Here is a 20,830-nt window from a genome sequence, read left to right as displayed (position 1 = left end):
GTGACCACTCAAGTTGCCCTTCTGTGGTTCAGGAAGACTTGGGAAAAGGACAATGTTAATACAGAAGGGTCTATAGGCCAAGGAAAGCTTAAGCAGTGGCATAGTGCACTGGTGCTGGAGTGGAGAACCTTTAAATATCTGCAATGATAAAAATCAGAGCCCCGACACGAGAGAGCCTGTTTTCGAGAGAATTATTTATTAGAAGATAGGAGGTTGTTACGTACAGATTCTGTCCTGCAAAAGCGTCCCGGTCACGGATATGTCAGGGAGACATTTCAACCCGTTAGAGCTGGCTCTGGTCTCCACGCAGAGATACTCAAGACACAGCAGAGCTCCACCAGACCTGGCTCTCGTGCTGGTGCTCAGCTGGGGAGAGGCCTGGCGTACCACAGCATCCCTGAGCTCGTTACACCGTCTTTATCCCACTGGAAAACCCAGCCCGTGGGCTGGAAACCAGCGGTTGGGACAGCAGACGGTGCTGCAGAAGGGGCACCATTCTTCCCTGGGATAACTTGGAGATAATTTTCCCCAAGTAGGGAATTGTCTTCCATCGTGCCAGCGATGAACATGGCTGAGCAAGTGGCTACGGAGATACAACCATGCTATGAGGTAGCATGAGGTAAATTGAAAGAAAAACAAAACCAAAAAAAAAAAAGGAAAAGAAAAAAAGAAAGATCTCTGTGGTACAGAGAAGAGCTCTTCCCACCATCCCCCACCCCAAAACCAGGCCAAGCAGGCAACGCCTGAGCCCCCTTCAAGAAAGCAGCTCTGACAGGTGGATCACAAAAAGGCAGCAATTTTGCCTCATAAGAGTTGTGCCCCTAGCAGTATCCCTCCCAGTTTCATGGCTGACCTGTTTTCTTTTGGGTCGGCAGGTAGCATTTGTCAGCCTCTCGCCAAGACCCCCGCACGGCCCCCGCGGTGGCTGGGGGCTTTGCCAAGCCAAGCCCGGGTGAATCAGAAAGCTGCTGCGCCCCTTTTGCACCTCCTGAGCCAACTCCAGCCCCGCGGTACGCCGCACGGAGTGTGGGCAGCGTCGGTGGAGGGGCAGGGATGGGGGAAACGGCAGACGAAAGGCATCAGCCGCCGCGTTGGGGCTGACACCGAGCCTTCTGCAAGTGGTCTTATATCATCTTATACGGCCAATGTAGGGCTCGGTTTCATACCGGCCCCTGGACTTTGTCCCTATTCCAGGTGCGCGTCTTACCGCACTCTTGCCACGGTACACGTGGCAGAGCAAAGTGGGTTGACCAGTGGCTGTAAGTTCTTGTTTGAGGGACAACCATCAATACGGGCATTTTTCCAACATCTAGCAGATCTCTTAAAGGAAGGTATGATCCCGGAGTCATCTGTTTAACTTTCAAATTTATGGGTGTTGAAGGATAAATCGACACTCAAGAGCCTGGCTCCTAAATCTGGTGCTCTGCTGAAGCCACGTTACCGTCTACTCGAAGGAACCTTGCTGGCTGGGTCACAATATCACTTTCACTTCACTGTCTGCAAAGGCACACTTAACTCTATTTCTCCGTACTAAATCCAGTCTATGGCTCCACACGCTACATGTAAAACCCTGGGCATAATCCCCCACTTTGCCCATAGTGTACATCAGCTTTTGTCTGCTACCAGGACTCTATCAAGAGTAGTCCCATTTGAGCCCACTATACTCTGAAGGAAAAAACCCACTGTTGGAACAGGTTTGCCAGAACTTTCATGTAATTATCAGAAACAGCTGTTTATGACTCATCCATCACCATATCTCTCTTCTCATCTTTAATCCAAGAGTGGCCTTTCTTCGCTTGGCGCATTAGAAACCTTTGAAACTAGGGACTTGGCAGTGAATGCCCAGTGAATGTCAATACGAAAGATGGGTCAGACTACAGCTCTCAGAAGGGACAATTCGTGAGTGCATTTTTCTTTCACTGCAGATGACCACCAACGGTGGAGGTAACTGGGGATGGGGAATAACAGTAAGACTGCAGTGATAACGCAAAGCAGCAGACCTCCAATTATCTTTAGGATAGTAAACGCTCAGCATTGGACTACCTTTGCCACAAATATGCCTATTTTTTAATCAGGTTTTATGTTCCTAAGGCGCTCGGACTCCTTTTTTGGGAACGTGCACCCCAAAAAGTTTGATGTTTGGGGTTGGGAGGGTTAAGAGAAGTGTTCCACAAGGGCATACCCCACTTAGTTGAAGGGAACAGATGCTCCAGATCCACTGAGTTATCAAAACCTCCGGAGCAATCACAGCCACCTCTTTGATTTTTAAGGATTTCTACGGCATTTGCTGTGCCTTCTTCACCCTTTGGAAAGGGGTGTGCTGAGGGCCCCCAGGCCCCCTGAGGGACAGCAAGGTGGTGGTATTTAGGGAGGGCAATACTCTGCTCCAATACGGTTGCTCAGCGAGCCCGAGCTCTTTGCCTACTATTTGCCACAAAACAAATCTGGGGGGTTGATCTGAAACATAATCTCCTTCCCTCCTCTCTCAGCCCCAACCTTAAAAAACCCCATTGTCTCAGCCTGGTCTGAGATCTAATTCCAGCTCGGTCAAGTGGGAGGCACACAGAGCAGACAGCAGAATACCAGATTTTAATTTCAGGCTGACATCTATAGGTAGCTTTTTGCCTCCATTTCCGTTATCTCCTTCCAGAACTGGCTCTTCAGCCACCCACGATGAAAACTTTTTCCTCCTAGGACCTCTTGAAACAGCTTGATGAGCGAAGCTCACCTGTCAGAGCTGCCGGGATGTTACAGATGAGAAAAGTTCTCCCTCATGTTTTTTGGAGAGAAGAGGCAGGGGGGAAGGACATTTTCTCTCCAGAGCATGTGCACCAAGGCAGGAGGCGTAGGAGCCTTTTTCCTCCAGCCCAGATAAAGCCGGCCCTAACGCGTGCCTGCAGCGAAGCACAGCCACCTCAGAGCGTCCTCAAGGTGCCACCCTGGCGCCAGCAGTGCTTGGCTTCCCGGACCTCTTAGGGACCCCCATCCGGAGGGCTGTGGGGAGGCGTGCCGCACTAAGGGACGTCTAACAGGGAGGGCAGACACGGAGAAGCTGGAGAAGCTCAAAGCAGAGGAGTGCAATCCACCGGGGCTCCAGCAGCGCACGGCAGAGGGGCCGTCGCCAAGACTTTGCGGCGCTTCATCGTCACTATGTTTTGAGTATCTCGGCTGGGCACGTAAGAGCAGTTCTAACAATACCCAAAAGAAACAACAGTGTTGTCATTTGTATAGTGTACGGCATTACAGGGGAATAACCCATTACATAGAAACATTTTGAACATGAATTACAGTATCTCTTATAATTTTATAATTTGGCTGCCAACCCTTTCCCTTAAAATTAACCGTGGATGTACATCATGTAATCAAACAAGCTTTTTTAAAAAGTACATCTCAATATAAATAGTTTATTCAGTGCATGGTTGTGTATACAACAAATAATAAACAACTCTTTTTGTACGAGGCAGAAAGCTGCCTGTACAGAACTATGTCAGTTTTGGAGCACAGAATCCAACGATGATTAATGCACAAAATCTTACACGTCATGCAACTCTATGCCAATATTCCAACTTTCTCCCATGCAACAGACATGATGACCTAAATGGAAACCTAACTACATTTTTTAAACAATTGTTTCCAATAGCATGTATAAGTATATGTTGTTTAGGGGTAACCTGTCCTAACGCTTCCTCCTACACAATATTCACGTGCCCGTTACAGTGAAAGAAGGACTTTTACAAATAAGACGTTTCTTATAAAAAAATTAAGTCACCTTAATTCCACAGTTTCTGTCTTTAGAAAAGAAGCCACAACAATAGTTTAACATGACACACAAAATGGAATTAAGAGAAATCTACACTGGAGGATAATTTTATCCCTTTCCGTTAACTTCCACCTGGGATAACAAAACAACTCGATTCCTACAGACTGGGGTTAGCACAAGAACTTTACCAGAAACTACAAATCTATAAAAATTTATATTTCATTGTGTTTAAAACCACAAGAACACTGTTTGCTTGAGCCTGAGACACCAACTCTCAGTTCCAACCCTGATTTTTTAATTATTTTTTTAAAGACATAGCTTTAAAGACCCATTGGAGTTCAGAAATCAAAAAGTTGCACTATTCCAAATTAAAGGATACATTTTTTTATCAAGCCTTAGATATAAAACGGTAAGCCAAGGAAACAACAGAGTTTACATATTTGTTTTTTGTTTGCCCCTATAAAACATACAAGCATTAAAATTTCCTTTGAAGAGCAAAAGTGGTCTTTTTCTGAGTTGGAAAGCAAATTCTTATCAGCAGTGAATGCTGTGAAATGTTTCTGTTTCGTATTCCACAAAGCATAGGGGAGAGAGGGAAAGAGAGAGAGAGAGAGAAAGAGAGAGAGAGAAAGAGCTGGACATTTCTTCTCCGAGATTTATTCCGCAGTTATGTTTGCTGGCTATCCAAGTGCCTTGTGATATGCACAAGCATATTCTACACATTATTGGGGTATATCCTTTGACAACCAGTAGATCTAATGGCTGATAAACGAGTGACCTATGCAAGTTCGGTGGCTTGTCCTGGGCAATTGAACGTTTGGATGAAAGACTGCTAGTAAGAATTCAACTGCATCCAGAGGTAAGGTTCTGTTTAGAGAGCACTTGGCTTGCCTGAACCTGGCTACGTTGACTCGTTTTGGCTCATGGATTTACCCCCATTTAGCACTCCTGAAACACTTCTGCTCTTTGTTGGGGTCCCACTTCCAGATCTTGAGAACTCTGTGAGATCGTGGAGAGAAGGCTCTTTGTACATGGCCACTGCAAAGCAAAAGAGAGGCAGCACGTCAGCACGCGTTAACGGGCCCCTGGGGCTGCGGGTGCGAAGTCCGGCTGCGAAACGGTGGGATTTGGCATTCAGCAACATGCAATGTCAGCAGTGAACGGAAGAACCACGATGGCAAGGAGACCTCTTCCATTTGAAACACTCCCTAAGAGCCTCTGAGGTCCTCTTCAAGGGAATGGCATTTTAGAGAAGGGGAAAGCGGCAGCTCCCACCCTCTCCCAGTTAAATCACCCGCCCACCCTGCACTTACGAAACTCTGCAAGACAGACCTAACCTGGTATAAATCAACATTCCCTTATTAATGGTGAAGTAGCACTGTCGACAGCTGTGATTTGGCCTGTTACTTGTATGTGCAGCCCAAGCAGGTGGGTGCAAAAATGGATTTTCAGTCATCTGTTTCCTTCGTTTTCACACACGTTAGAGCTGAGGACCAACCTCGACACCAGTTGCCTAACACCTAGTCCTAAATGTAGACTGCCAGACTAGTCCAGCATCCACCCAGGGCCACGCACCTTTGAAATATCCTCTCTGGTTTCAAAATGAGACTGCCTTCAGAGGCTACCTAAGAGCATGACCCAGAAGCAGGTGGCTTCGTTCCTCTTAAGGAAGGAGCCCATGGAAGGTAGTTCTTCTGGAGAAAAGGAGCACCTCCATACCTCGACTGAGATCTCCCTCTGCATTAACCAAAGAGTCCGACCACAGACCCGATTCAGATCCTTCAGTTAACTGGGACGAGTCTAGGTCCTGGCTTTTAATACACACGCAACATGCATCACTACCTTTAATGTCACACGCTGATGCCACATTAATTGAGACACCACACATTAGCGCTTTCTCTCAGGCAAAAAGAGACAAACAAACATCTTGTAACATAAAGCACAGCTTGACAAGCTACACAGCAAGTCGCTGATGGCCCGTGAGCAGATGTTTGAGCCACTCCAGATAAAGCCTTCGTTATCTGTAACGAAGACACTTTGGATTTTGGGCTCAAAGAAACCGATATGCGTATTTGGTGAGATTAGAGAAATGCAGAGATAACGTAAGGAAACCTAAAAAAAGCAGCTGTGGTTACATTAGCAGTGTGTTACAGAACATTATACTCCCGTTCTATAAGGAGCCGAACCCTTCAAATATGTATGCACAGCAATTAAACATCTCTGACACAAGATAACGTCAGTTCAGATAGATGGAGCCAAGCCAAGCAATTACCTTTTAATGGTTTTGGAAGAAAGTGTGCTGCAGGTTTATTTTTCTTCACGTGGTTTCCTTTCATGATTTCTCCTTCTTTGTTAAGACCCAAGTACCAACCCCGGCCAGACTGTTGCTGTCTGTAGATCATTGAAGAATACGTCACATAGTAGTTTTCAAATACTGATTCTTTGAACTTGCATTCAGGTGTAAAATGTTCCTGTAAGAAGGTAACAGATCAATATGTGCAGTGCTGAATCTCACATCAGTTAATGAAAAAGCATCCAATATTCATTGCTTTCCCGACGGTTAAAAGACATACCTCTCACCCTCCGCTATCCAATTATGAAACGCGGGCCCTAAAAGTATTAACAAAGGAGTAACACAATTTGAAACCTGTGAAATGACGCTGTGAGCAGCTCAAAGTAGCATAATAAAATCTTTTTGAACGCTGAGTAAAAAGTCTAAAAGTGAAGAATTATTGACCGAGGCCAAGTAACGGCTACCAGGCAGACCCAGCCCTGATGTCAGCCCTGAAGGACCAGCGGTGGTCCAGCCCCACAGCCGAGAAGCGAGGCCACGTCCCGCCTTTGTGCATTAACCGCCGGCCTCCACTGCCGACGAGGAAAGCGCAATAAAAATTCCAAGCCAGGATGCCATGAGTAAATGGCCGTCTCTTACCACCCCAGCAATATTCAGTTCGCGTGTAGCAGCTGCCTCTTTGGCGTAATCTCTGCCCTTTCTCTGCCCATCCCATCACCCGCTGAAAGCCCAGCTGTCCCATGCAGGCGTTGGCCTCTGCCCTGGGGCTGGCCAGAGTTAAACGGTATACAGCACCAAGCTTTAGTCTTCATGTGGAAATGCAGGGCTTCTTTCGGGGAGACGGTATTGGGCTAACAGTTAAAATAAAGAGCAGTCGCCCGGGAGAGAGACTTTTTCTTCCTGCCAGTGCTGTGACTGGCTTTCCCTGGGCAACGGTCTTGACTCAATCCATACCTTTTGGCGCTACCGCCCAGATTCAAAAAAAGAACACAGACGTGAAACACAGGTCTTGGAGAGATCGAAGACCGAAACACCCACCCTGACAGCACCACTCAGCTGCTCCCTAACGCATCTGGCCACGTCGGGTTTTTAAACATTACACGTTCTGACAGCATCTCACCTACGGACCTCTCAAAGTCCATAAAATACGAAAGAGGAAGGGCTTGGTCTGGTGATGCACGTGTTACTATCGCGATACTGCCTGTCGTCGCACCGCACCGCGCCGCACAGCAGCCAGCCGTTTGCTGGTTTTGCCTCGTGAAGGCAGCCAGCTTCAGCGGAGCTGCCCCGGCGCTCAAAGCAGCCTACAGCGGCGTGAAAGAAAGGAGGAAAAATTGTGCTTGCATAATGATTGTAATTTTGAGGTTTTTTTAAAAAAAAAAAGCAAAGGAAATTAAATGTCTCGGGAGCTTAAGATGTTCTTATTTAGTTTCTCAAATATTCTTGTGTGAGAAAAAGATGGTATTTTAAAAAAAAAAAAAGCACCACTGTGCATTTTCTGCACATCTTTTGCCATTTTGTCTTCTCATAGGAGAAAGAAAAAAACCTCCCATCCTCTGCCTGGCGTTTGCTTCAACGAAGAATGTGGAGTAAGCAATTTTCTTCTTTTTTTTTTTTTTTCTTCAAGCTAATTGGCTGTTATTTAGTTAATTGACGATTGGTTTCAATTGCTGTCAAGCGGGGAGAGTCGCTGCATTTTTGCAAGATTTCTAAATAAAAGCCTTCCATCACCCTACCCTGCCCAGCGCTCGCCCTGTTAACAAAGCCTACTGCACGTGTATCATCCAATTAGCAGCAAAATGGAAAACTACAGTGCTCCCACCGGAAGATTATGGTTTATGTACAGTAATTTGGAGCTGTTTCGGGTACAAGAGGCAGAGCGGCAGAGGATGACATCACAAACACAACCACAACGTTCCCTCCGGCTCTCTTCAGGAGCATGTCAACCTCCGGATGAGCAGCAGGAGCCAACCGCCCGCCGAGTCCCTTGAAACAGAGGGACAGAAACAGCGGGGAGACAGAAAGACAGACACTAAAAGCTCCTCCCTCGCCCCTGAGCTTTTCCCGTGGCTGCGAGGCTCGTGACACCAAGCCGTGGTGGAAGCGCTGTGATGCTGTGAGGTCGCAGCAGAGCCTGCGGACGGGCGGCCGCCGGCCCAACGCTGTGCTCCTGCCATCCTGCTGGGAAGCAGTTCTGAGGAGGAGGATCTGGGGGTCCTAGTAGACAGTAAATTATCCATGGCCCAGCAATGTGCCCTTGTTGCCAAGAAGGCCAATGGAATCCTGGGCTGCATAGGGAAGAGTGTGGCCAGTAGGTCGAGGGAGGTCATTCTCCCCCTCTACTCTGCACTGGTGAGGCCACAACTGGAATACCGTGTCCAGTTTTGGGCTCCCCAGTTCAAGAGGGACAGGGAACTGCTGGAGCGAGTCCAGCGAAGGGCAACTAAGATGGTTAAGGGCTTGGAGCATCTGCCTTATGAGGAAAGGCTGAGAGCGCTGGGACTCTTTAGCCTGGAGAAGAGAAGGCTGAGGGGAGACCTTATTATGGCGTACAAGTATCTAAAGGGTGGGTTGAAGGAGGATGGAGCCAGGCTCTTGTCAATGGTTCCCAGTGACAGGACGAGGGGCAATGGGCACAAGTTGGAACACAGGAAGTTCCGTTCAAATACACGGAAACACTTCTTTACGGTTCGGGTGACAGAGCACGGGCACAGGCTGCCCAGGGAGGGGGTGGAGTCCCCTTCCCTGGAGATTTTCAAGACCCGCCTGGATGCAGTCCTGAGGGATGTGCTCTGGGCAATCCTGCTTTGGCAGGGGAGTTGGGCTGGGTGATCTCTAGAGGTCCCTTCCAACTCTGAAAACTCTGTGATTCCATGATCCCTCCTCAGCATCACAGACAACGATGCCCTCCCTGGAGCATCCCGCCACTCAGCAAAAAGTGATTTCTCGCAGCAAATGGCAGTTACCCTGCCAAATTCCCTCCCGATTTTTCTGGCCCTGGAGCAGTCCCGCCTCATTCACCCGACCGGCTCGGCACAGCATCGTGCTGCTTCGTCCCGACCGACGTCTGCTTAATTCCTCGGCTTCGGGAAGGTGCTGCAGGCTGGGAAAGGTGTCCTCCTTGCCAAATAAAAGTTGGTCCCACGTGAGCTGTCTGCAGAAGCTGAAGTGCTCCGCTCGCTCCCGAATACTAAGCAGCCGCTTACCTTTTCGCAAGAGTTTGTTTCCCCCCATGGCTTGCCTTCAGTTTAACCCGACCTCTGTCCTTCCTGCTCGTTAAAAACAGGAGTGGGGGAGAAGAACTGCAGAGGGAAGCCCTGAATGAGGAATGCTAGCCAACGTGCTACTGATTTGGGGGGTCTTAAGAGTTAAAAGCTCCGCAAGTCCACGGTGCCAACCCAACTGGGTATCGACAGGGCTTCTGTCAGCCCACCAGTTCGAAATACAGTGGCGAGCAGCAAGTGCAAAACGGCCATCGTGTTATCTTTGCTGGCAAATTCTTTAATAACATACCGAGGAAGCGCAAGCTAAAGCTGCCAGAGGGCCGAGTGCCCCAGTTAAAACCGATCTTTTCCAGCTCATACGGTCGGTCCTATTGCAAATTTATAAATATAATTAAGCATTGCCTTCTAAGACCAGTTTTTTTCCTGTCTCCCCGCTGTCCTCTTTGTCCACCTTTGCAGTGCAAATAATTCGAACGAGTTCTGAGAAGTCCAATGTTACAAATAGCTTGTAATAATATATATATAAATATATATAATAATAATAATACATAAATATATATAATAATAAATAAATATATATAATAATAATAACAAACGGCATTTCAGGCTTAGCTCAGCTCAGAAGTCAGGGACGATGGCCCACATGCGACAGTGAATTGCGCTCACCCAAGCCCCTCACCCATGCGCCCTAACAATGAATGAGGGAATGAATGAACGAGGGAATAAATAAAAGTAAAAGAAAGCGCTGGATTCACTGTAGCCGTGACTCAGCCATGCTTAAGTAAGCAAGAAGATGAACTGTCAGGAGCTGCTTCTTGGTGTTGAGCTGATCAGCTGAACTACGGAAACGCTTCTTCATGAATAGATCTGCAGCTGCATTAAATGTGTGAAAAATAATTAAAAAAGAATAATTTGGTGTGTGATAATACGGTAGAAAGGCCTTGTAGCACGCGGCTGTATTCCCAGGCAGCTGACTAGATTACATCTAAAACGATCCAGTCTCTTCCATACAAACACTGCGTTACGGGTATGCCAAGGCTGAAAGCTAAAATACTGTAAACGCGAAGCCGGAATTCTTCCTGCTCCGGCTGCGCAAAAGCCAAAGCCCATCCAAATTATCAGCCATCACACCCACCTACACTGCAGGACTGAATATTAATTCTTCTGGCCCCCAAATGATCTTGACGCGGGAATTCAGACTTCCCATAGACAGAAAATGGGCAATCTGCTTTAAAGTATTTAGTGTCTTCAAATTTCTGTCATACTGTAGAAGCCTCTCATCAGGATGGCTGTAGGCACATAAAAGGGCAAAGATGTTTCCTCTCTGCTCTTTATTGCATACTGTATTTGCAGCGTGGATACCGTCAGCAGGGGACATCACCAAATACTTTATGGAATAGTAAGTTTAAGTCATTAGGTCAAATTAGTTTGTTAAATGTCTGTATGTCACTAGAGGTTGAAAGTCCTGCAGCTACCCTACAGCAGTTGACCAGAATAATCAGACATTTTATTCAGACGCATTTAGTGAATGAATAAACAATAAGAAAAAAAAAAACAACTTTGAAAAGTATTTGGGAAAAGTATTGGGTACTTGGGAAAACTTGGAAAATGTTCTTATATATTGAGCGTACAATTAAGTTCCATGTGATCAATGACTATGCCTGCATATGGGATTTATTCTTTATTTTCTCTACTTAATGAAAATTGGATTTCCCCCCCCCCCCCCTTCATATCCTGATCTCTTTCAGGACTATAATGTAGCCCAGGATTCCATTCTATAATCGTGAATTTTTGAAGGAGCCTCTTTAAGGCTCCAGAGTAGTGATTTTCTGCGCCAGTGAGCCTGCCTTTTTTTATTAACAGAGATTGATTTTCTCCATCTTGGCATGTGAAGTTCCAGGGTGTATCCTCTGGATCATCACCCCGTAATGTGCAGTGATATCAAACAGCACAAGATGTGAATACTTCAGCTTTACCGTTATCAGAAATAACAGCCTTTAGATCACCGGTGTGAGAAGACTCTCTGAAGAAACCGGTATTTTGTGAAGCCACCAAAAGCTGTTTGCTATAGGAATGGAAACTTCCAATTATCTGGAAGCAATTTCTTCTGGATCAGATATATTACAGTTCCCACGGAGAGGTTCCGATCCCACAACATTGTCCGTTTTGCCTAAATTTACCTATTTTGAGGAATCCTAGCGTTTTCAGTGGGAGCAACTCACGATATACGAATATGTACAGGTCTTGTAGGACAGTAGTTAGGAAGACTGACTATGCAATTGTGGCCGTACCCAACAGTTGCCGGTCACAGCAGAAGACGTGCTTACGAGAAAGCGGTGTGGGCTTTTGAAGACGGCGCAGTGAGGAGCTTCATTTGGGCTGCGTCTGTTCCAGGTGAGTTCTCACAAAGACGCCGGAGGTACCCCAAAGCCCTCAGGAGGTGCTGGAAAGCTGAACTTAACTGCTGCTCGAACAAGAAAACTACGGCTCAACAGGAATTTGTGGAAGGCTGTTAATTCCCCTGGAGTTCACTACAATCTGAAGGCGCGCGTACCGGCCGTGCGACCGTGTAAAGAAGAAATTAAATTCAAAATTATATAGAAAAGATACACTAAATTCTTTCATGGGGAAACCCACTTACTGGCAGGAATGATAGGAAGGCATATTTTTCCTGGAAGGTGATCCCAAACAACTCCATAGGATGGAATTGCCCGAGATAGCGCAATCAGCAGGAGTTTATCAAGCGAAACACAAACTGTCAGAAGTGCGTAAATTTATTTAGGACAAAGCTTCCAGAAAGAGTAAAACGGATCCCGAGGAAGCAGCTGGATATCCAGCATCTCCAGAGTGAGATTTCAGGTTGTCACTAGGTATTCTCTGAATCTATGAGAAAAGCATTGAAAAGATCCTGTACTTATTCCCTTGACATTGTTCTTTTGCACAGCAAATCAAATGCACAAACCCAGGGAAAGAATGCGCACAGTGAACCGAAGCAGAAAACGTATTAATTACAAATACAGAGCTTTAGAGGTTTCAGTTTTGTTCGTTACTCTTTCTCTAGCCTCTATCAGTGACTCAGTTGTGCAAACTTGTCCAAGCCACCTTTGCCCAGATTTTTAAGTGGCATTTAGGCGCATCAATAAAGACCTATTTAAAGCCTGGTGCCTCACCTCTCGGCGTGCTCTGCCCATGGAATGGATGTACTGCCTGACGACCCCAGGGAAAAAGACTCAGTGACTGTAAACAATGCTGAAATTTAATTGCGATAGGAACTATGCATGATCACATTACTGTTCCCCTGTCTTTTGGTGATGCTTCACTTCTACGACTGTGTTGATTAACCCAAGCGCTGCTTAACTGGGGCAAGAGAACCAATGAATGATACATACAGAATGAAGCTGCCGTTCTGATTACCGCCGAGGAAACTGATGCCGAGAAAGCCTGTAATGTGGTTTAAAAGTCCTGCAAGACGCCCATGAGAACACCTCACAGACGTCAAACACAGACCCCTTTCCTAATCCGGCCCACAACATTATGAGATGTAATTTACTTGATATGAATAAGAAAGAGAGGAGATCCACTTTGCCCCCAAATGCTTCCCTTTTGCATCAGTGTGCATCCCTGACGATCCTGGAAGCATAGAATCATAGAATCAGTGAGGTTGGAAGGGACCTTTAGGATCATCAAGTCCAACCGTTAACCTACCCTGATAAAAACACCACCACTCCTAAACCATGTCCCTAAGCACCTCATCTACCCTTTTCTTAAACACCTCCAGGGATGGTGAATCCACCACCTCTCTGGGCAGCTTATTCCAATGTTTAATAACCCTTTCAGTGAAAAAATGCTTCCTAATATCCAATCTAAACCTGCCCTGACATAACTTGAACCCGTTTCCTCTTGTCCTATCACTTGTCGCCAGGGAGAAGAGGTCAGCTCCCATCTCTCTAAAACCTCCTTTTAGGTAGTTGTAGAGGGTGATAAGGTCTCCCCTCAGCCTCCTCTTCTCCAGGCTAAACAACCCCAGATCCCTCAGTCGTTCCTCATAAGGTTTGTCCTCCAGACCCTTCACCAGCTTTGTAGCCCTTCTCTGGACACGAATGGTACATTAAAACCTCTGCAATTTTCTCAATGATCAAGTCCTCCATAAATATTTTAATACCTTCGAACGCTGGTACCTACCCTTTTTTTTTTCTAAATCTCTGTGGCTTTAGGGCAGCAGACTTGTCAGTCCTAGTTCAAAATCAGTGAAATTCTACTAAGATAAAGCATCGCCTGTTTTGTGAAACTTGGGAAGGTTCATTAAGCAGAAAGTGCCCATCAGGTTGTCTGAGGGCTCTAAACCAGACTAACAGAGAAAATCTCTGTGATACAATCCTACTATTACCCAGAAGCTGGTTTTTTGCTCATGTTTAATTTTTTATTGTTTCACACATACAGAAGTCCTGTTATGGGAAGTAGCTGTAAAGGGAAGCCTATATATCAATCTGCAATTAAGCCTCTTTGGAGAGAGGTCTTCTCTACTAGTGCAAGCATGGGCTTGGGCTTAAAAAAAAAAAGATTAGAATAACTTTCTCAATGTCTACCCAAACGTTTTATTGCACGGTAAAGCCCCACGATTCATGGACTGCGCCCCCAGGATTGGTCAAGGACTGGTTAACACCACAACAGCTTCTGGTAATCTCCAGTTGAAAAATGGGAGATGGGAGTATCCTGCACGTTTCCCGCGCTCTGATCTCACATTCTTCTCTTGGTACGTGCCACTGATCATCTTCGGACAGGGAACTTGCTAGCCCTTGGATCTCATCCGCTACAGCTTCTCACGACGCTGCCTCCCGTGTGGCGGAGCGAAGCAGAAGAACTAAACCTGCCTGGCTGAGCAAAGCACCACGAGCCACGCTCCGAGCAGCTCAACCGCGAAGCACGCGCTGCCTCGATACGTCACCTGCACGGCCGTGACAGAAACCGGGGATGCTGGACAAGGTGTGCTCCCTGACAACACGCTGGGAAAGAGCCCGCCTGCTCAACCCGGGCAAAAAAAACGCGTCTTCTTACATCACCGAAGGCATCTGAAGCGGGTAACTACCTCTGCCTGGCGCACGGGTGGCTGTGCGCAGGGTATAAATACCCGGAGCCCACTCAGGCTGGCGGTTCCTTTCGGCAGCCAACTGGTGAATCCTGCTCCCCTTCAAAGCTGCAGGAGAACTCCCTTCTCCTGTCGGTAGGCTCACGATTCTCCCCAGGGCAGCCAATCCTTTTCATAATTTCCCTAAGCTCATTATCTCCGTTTCCTGCAACAGTGGCTTCCACAGGTGAAGCCGGCGCTGCGGAAAACATTGTTGTTTTTTATCGTAAGCAAATTTCTTCTCTTTTCTTTTTTTTTTTTACAGCTTTCTTCTCTCGGCTTTTAATTTTGAAAAACAGCTCATAAAAGTACCCAGCGCGCCTCTTCTGTGCCATTCAGTACCCCACATCTCTCTATCCTGTCTCTGCTTATTCATCTCTTGTCTTAACTAAGCGGGCCTAATCTTTTTAAATCTCTCCTCATATGAAAGGTGCTCTGTGCCTCTAATCATTTTCATTACCCTTCACTGAATCCTTTCAATATTTTTTTTCTCTATCATTTCCAGAACCGAAACACAACATTTAGGAAGAGGCTGTACCATCGAGTTGCATAACGGAGGTAGGATATTTTCAGTCACTTGTCTTATGACAAAGTAAAACAGTCTTTGCTGTTCAGCCTCGCTATTGTGCATTTGTACAGAAGTTCTCTATCATTTAAGTTGTGCCTCTGATAAATATGGTCCAATTTTATGGTATTTCTGACCCTCTGATCATTCGGTGTACCCAAGCTTAAAATTTAAAGGAAAGGAGAAGGCAGCAAAAGGCAGATAGGACAGCTTTCTTCCCCAGAACTAGAGCAGACAGCCCCAAAGATGCTAAGCAACCTATTTTATAACATACCCATTATTAGACAGATAACCTGCCAGCCACAGCAATCAGATTTCTAGCAGTTATAATTGACATCAAATCCTGGTATTGTCAAATCTCTCCGACACAGCTGTTGTGCAGAATGTCCTCAGCTTAAGTGTGTCACGCATTACTTTAAAAAAATATATTCATTTAAGTTGAAAAACTCCTTTCAAAGTATGGGGCCCATCTTCTGCTGTCAGTTAAAGACAGCCCTGGGTCCCACTGGTTTTAATGGCCGAGCCCTGACCCACTGCCGTTCACTGAACATGGCCAGTGGCATGAGATGCTGAAGGACTATGAGGAGCCCGAGCCTTAGGAGACACTGCAACTGCCTTGTCATAGAAAAATAGAATGGTTTAGGATGGAAGAGACCTTAAAGACCATCCAGTCTCCCCTCCCTGCCCTGGGCAGGGCCACCTCCCCCCAGCCCAGGTTGCTCCAAGCCCCGTCCAACCTGGCCTTGAGCACCTCCAGGGATGGGGCAGCCACAGCTTCTCGGGGCACCCTGCGCCAGGGGCTCACCACCCTCACAGGGAAAAATTTCTTCCTAATATCTCATCTAAATCTCCCCTCTTCCAGCTTGAAGCCATTCCCCCTCATCCCATCACTCCATGCCCTTGTAAAAAGTCCCTCCCCAGCTCTCCTGGAGCCCCTTTAGGCACTGGAAGGAGCTCTGAGATCTCCCCGCAGCCTTCTCTTCTCCAGGCTGACCCCCCCCAACTCTCCCAGCCTGTCTGGAGTGAACTACTTGTGGTTTGTTCCTCTGAGCCGCTAATTATGCCACCGCCTCAGTGGGACACGGGGACAGAGAAGGTACCTTCCACCGAGCTGCAGCACCGAGGAAAAGGCGCTCCATCAAGCAGACGAGCGTGGCATGAAGAGACATGGCTTTGTCACAGCCCGGCCGCCGCGCAGGCGAGATGACTGCGAGCTGGCAAGAGCAGCTGAGAGAGAAAAGACGTTCCTGTCCCAGCAGCCCTTTTACACAATTACTCTTGTGTTCGTCTACACGATCGCTGCCGCTGGGGGACACCCGCTCCGCTGCTGCTGGGGCTGCGGAGCGCAAGGAGGCAGCCGGGGGTTAATTTGCTCCTGGAACGAGGTGGCTCAGCCGGCATTCGTGAAACCACCGCCTGGGAGTGAGGGGCGAGAAGGGCAGCACAACCTTTCTGCTGCCACGTCCAGCGCCTTGGCCGCGCCATCCTGGAACGATGCTCCCGGGGGCTGCGAGGAGCTGCCGTGATGGGGTTCTGCGGGCAACCACCCCCACACCCCCAGAGAGAGCCCCATCAGAGAGGAGAGGACGGGCAGCGATGCCGGAGCTTTGCATCCCCAAACCCTCCCCTGCCACTTTTGTGGGGCAGCGGGGAGCTCCCCGGACAGGCTGGGCAGAAGCAGTGGGGGCTAATTAGAAGAGCGTGGGATTGACTGCTCTATCCCAGATAGGGGACATCAGCCCTGGGGTAAGGAGATGGAAGAGATCTCCTTCAGACCGTCACCCGTGAATTCACACCGATTTATCTTAAAGTGCTGGAAAACAATAATCTAATCAGTGTTTGCAGCAAGCTCTAAATCTGTCTGTTTAATTACAAGCAGGGACGTGACCCTTCTAGCAGTTTTCTATGGAAAAAAGGAAAGCAGGCAAAGGTTTCTCTTTTTTTGGGAGGGGGGGAGGGCAGTTGAACGAACGATCAGAACAAGCGCTACAGTTCTTCCCATGGGAACAGGTGATAACGGGGAACGCTGTTTCTGTGGTAACCTGCACCCCGGCTGAAAGCCTGTCGGTACCGCCGCTGCGAGCTGCCATGGGTGAATCGGTGCCGAAGAGATCCGCGTGCCCTCTGCTGCTCTGGTGAGGGGCCATCCATCCTACGTTTGCGACGGCAAACTCGCGGAGGCAGAGCTCCTCCACCCGAAGGCTGGGCAGGTGGCTCTCCCAAGCGCAGCCTCGGCACAGCTCGGACCTCCCCGAAACACCCCCGGCCGCCGCGCCGGCACTGAAAGAGAGAGATGGGGTCTACCCCAGAGGATGGGCTCAGAGACGGCTGCTGCTGAACGAGCTCTTTTTCTGCACGCTACAGATTACCTCCGCTCGCTGAGGGTGAGAAGCTGCAAGTGGAAGATAAATAACGGCAGGAGGAGAAATACCGCCACGTTCCATCAAACAGGTCCACTGCTTCACTGTCAGCGTAGAGTCTATTCCTTGCGGAAGGACAGCCATTTGGCCTGTATATTTTATTAATGAGGAGGCGGTGTTTACGGCGCTGTGGATTAGCCGATACTCCGGCGTTCAATACCGCTGTAGTTCTCGGCAAAGGCTCTTATCCCTCGTGGGCAGCGCGCTCAGACGGCTGCTGTTCTCTGCCCTGCACCGCCTGGGCTGGAAGCGCCGCCGGAGAGGTGCCTCACCTCTACCAACGCCACCCAACGCGTTTTGGGAACCCGCTGTAGACCTCTGTAAAGCACCAAATGCAGCACAGTCTTTGGACTGGCGTTATACACTAAAAATAATACTAACACCAAAACAACAAGCCTGTTCATTAGGTTTTTGTTCTGCAAAGCACTGCGCCTCAGGCTTAATTTTTAACACAGCGCCGGGAGAGTTAAGCAGGTCATTACACTGAACAAAAGCAGTGACTCTTTTAGGACCTGATTATGAGCGAGGGAAATACTACCCCGGCCTTTAGTGCCTTGTGGTTGGCTTTCTGACGTTTGTGTAGCCTGCAAAGAAACGTATACATCTTGCTTTAAGAAATCAAGGCCCTTCGGCATTTTTCACTATTAATTCAGCTTACTCGCTGACTGCGAGGTGCAAATAAAAAAGATTAAGCTTAATAATAACGGGAATGTCACAGGTTCAAGGAGCCGGGTAGCTCCACCCTGACCAAATGGTAATGAGACCTTTTCAAATGAGTGTGATTTACGGCAATCCATTTATTCATGAATGCCACGGATGGATGTTTTTCAGCCCTCGGTAGTTTGCCAGTGCCAGGGCATTACCGGCAGCCAGACCCTGCTTCTTGAGAGAGAGCGGCGATGCTCTTCGGAATTCCTCCGCCCTAAATTATGCCATTGAGCATATGCTGCTAAGAGGATCTCAGAGGGATGTTTGTATTAGATGGCAGGCTAATTAAGGGTTTTGAGAGATTTCAGATGGCAAAAAACTTTTAAAAACAAGATAATCAAGGATTATACAAGGTAGATGAGACGTAAGAGCGACCCTCTATTTGAGAGCTGATGCTGACTGGCAGGAAACATTTGTTTCACCCCACCTAAGAAGGGACACATGCAAAGACCAGGCTGAATTTCTCTCTGTAAAAAACATCCACGCATGTCCCATAAGCGACACCTCGAGGGTCAAATTAACGGAAATTCAAGTTTGGGGAAGTTTTCCAGCCCCTTGCACAGGAACAAAACCGTGCAGCAGAGCAGAGCCCAACCTGCCCTGCGACAGGCACAGGTAACCGCAGCGCACAGGCGCCCGCGGGCAGTGCCGGCATGTCGCACACCGGCACTGAAAACACCGTGTTGCCCCAACGAGCAACTTGGCACCGCGTACCTCGAGAAATGGGAGGCTGCGTGTCCCGGCCGGCGCCCTCCGGCAGAGCCTGAATACGTCCCTAGGAACCTCCCTTCACCATACGGCTATGCCATTAACGCGGGGTGAATATTATACATCTTCTTAACACTCCTCCAACAACCGCCCTAATGAAATTAAGTGTTTTTCAGTGATTTATGGGAAGTTTTCTCTAAAGCAAACGCAGGGACTAATAGGAAAGGCTGCCCTCCCAAGAGACAGCCCGAGCGCAGAGATAAGCTTATAAAGCTCTGTTTTCTTTCCCGCACAGCGACACGGACCTTGCGAGGGTCTGTCCTTTGGCTGGTTTACGGCTCCCTGCTGCCCCTGGGCTGCGTAACGGATTAGTCCGGAGCCAGACTTTTGGGAGACACCGCGCTGCTACGGTCTAAGCAGCGGAGAGGAGAAACGGGTCCCCGGGAAAACACTTGCAAAGCTAATTTAAACCTGGAAGACGCCCAAACGTCTCTGGGAGGTGCAATTTCAAACCCTAACCTAAGATAGCCTGGGCGGCAATCGCAGATTTCTGGGAATGGTGTGGAACAGTTGCTCCGTGAGCCAAACAGCGCGGAGCTCTCTATGACAACATTTCGATAGGAGAGCTGTTGCCATTCCGAGTTATCTCACAGGGGAAAAAAAGCAGCAAAACGCTAAGTTCACGCACAGGCACGACGGCTCCCTGGCTTACACGTCTGCACCAGCACATCTCCCAGCCTCCCCGAGACTTTGAGTCAAGGAACATTCACCATCTCGATCTCATTTTCTCCGACAGTTATTACCTGTTGAAGTGACAGGGAGCATCCTGAAAGGATTTAGAAGGGTTCTAGTGCAGAGATATCTTCGTCCCCGAATCATGCAGAAAGCTGAGCGGTGCGAGCACCTTGATCTTGAACCCAAACCTTGTATCTCTGCGGCAGAAAGCCCTTTTAAGCACAGTTAAAACAAAGAACTTCTGGCACTAGATGAACAAACGCTGCGCTCTGTACTGCAAGGGGGAGTCTGCCAAGTGAGCCCAAGGCTTAGGTTGAAAACTACTGGGTTTTTTTTTTTTTTTTCTTGAGGTTCTAAACTGCCTGGGACGAGTTCTGCTTCTAAAATCTGGTTATCTCTAAGTCAGCAAATAAGAGCTGGCTGCAGCCAGCCAGGCAGGGACCGGCGAGCTAAACCACGCTGCTTTTGAACGTATAAAGGTGAGCTTGTCCGTCTGAAAAGGTCATCGCCTTTCAGTTTACCCACTGGCTGATCTTCCGTTTCACTGTCCGGGGCTACCCGTCGCTAGTATAACCTAACAAGCAGCAAAAAAGGCGGAGGGGAGAATGCACGGCAGACAAAGACCTGCCCACTGAAGTATTCCTGCGCAAGGAATATGTGCTGGCAAGCGCAGAAATGCAGCTTTCCTGCGGGCAAGCAAGACTCCTTGGACAGCCTTGGGCTTCGAAAGCTTGGAGGCTAAAGCCTGTGGAGACCAAATGGGGTAACTAAACGCCACTTAAATTCTACCATTGAAAGAAATTAGACTACCAATGAAATAAAGGGGATTCATCCATCTAAACATCCCTGAGGATCCGCGTCCAAATCTGGACTGCGTGTGCAAGTCCAAGCTCTGACTCATCTCACCTACCTCCAGGCACTTAAAAGAAACACCAAAGTTAGGAGGTGGGTCAGTCTGGGATTTTCCTGTCCTCAACGAACGTACTTAGGATAAATTACCCCCACAGGGGATAAGGGAGGGTGGATCTGCCGTGTTCGACTCCTCCACCACAGCCCCAGCTCTGCTAAAGCCTCTGGTCCTTTGCGAGAAGAGATGTGATGTCCCAGGGCAGCACTGCCGTGCCCCGGGCCACCGTGGTGCCCAAAGCACCGCCAGTGCTCAGCCGGGGCCCATGTCCTGCAGGCGGGGAGAGGGGAGCGGGGAGGAGAGGGCAGGGGAGGGAGGGATGGGGACGGGCAGAGGTAAGACCCAGGTGGGAAGGGAGGGAGCGGAGAGGGCTGAGAGGCGAAGC

General features: G+C 48.3%; 1 protein-coding gene across 2 annotated transcripts in view; it reads right to left on the bottom strand.

Annotated features, from left to right (window-relative positions):
- Positions 1-3,384: 3,384 nt before the first annotated feature.
- Positions 3,385-20,830, bottom strand: part of FGF13 (fibroblast growth factor 13) — a gene marked incomplete at its 5' end in the record, with an annotated part of 271,669 nt that continues 254,223 nt past the window's right edge. For both annotated transcript variants that reach the window (XM_082488025.1, XM_082488026.1), the window contains 2 exons: positions 3,385-4,798; positions 6,033-6,231. In XM_082488025.1, coding sequence (XP_082344151.1) covers positions 4,662-4,798; positions 6,033-6,231 — 336 coding nt within the window. In that variant the 3' untranslated portion in view covers positions 3,385-4,661. The remainder of the gene's footprint in view (positions 4,799-6,032; positions 6,232-20,830) is intronic.

The sequence above is a fragment of the Vanellus vanellus genome, assembly GCF_965231255.1.
Source record: "Vanellus vanellus genome assembly, chromosome: 10".
Taxonomy (NCBI): Eukaryota; Metazoa; Chordata; class Aves; order Charadriiformes; family Charadriidae; genus Vanellus; species Vanellus vanellus.
Note: the sequence above shows the minus strand (reverse complement) of the source record. Positions and strands in the feature narration are given on the sequence as shown.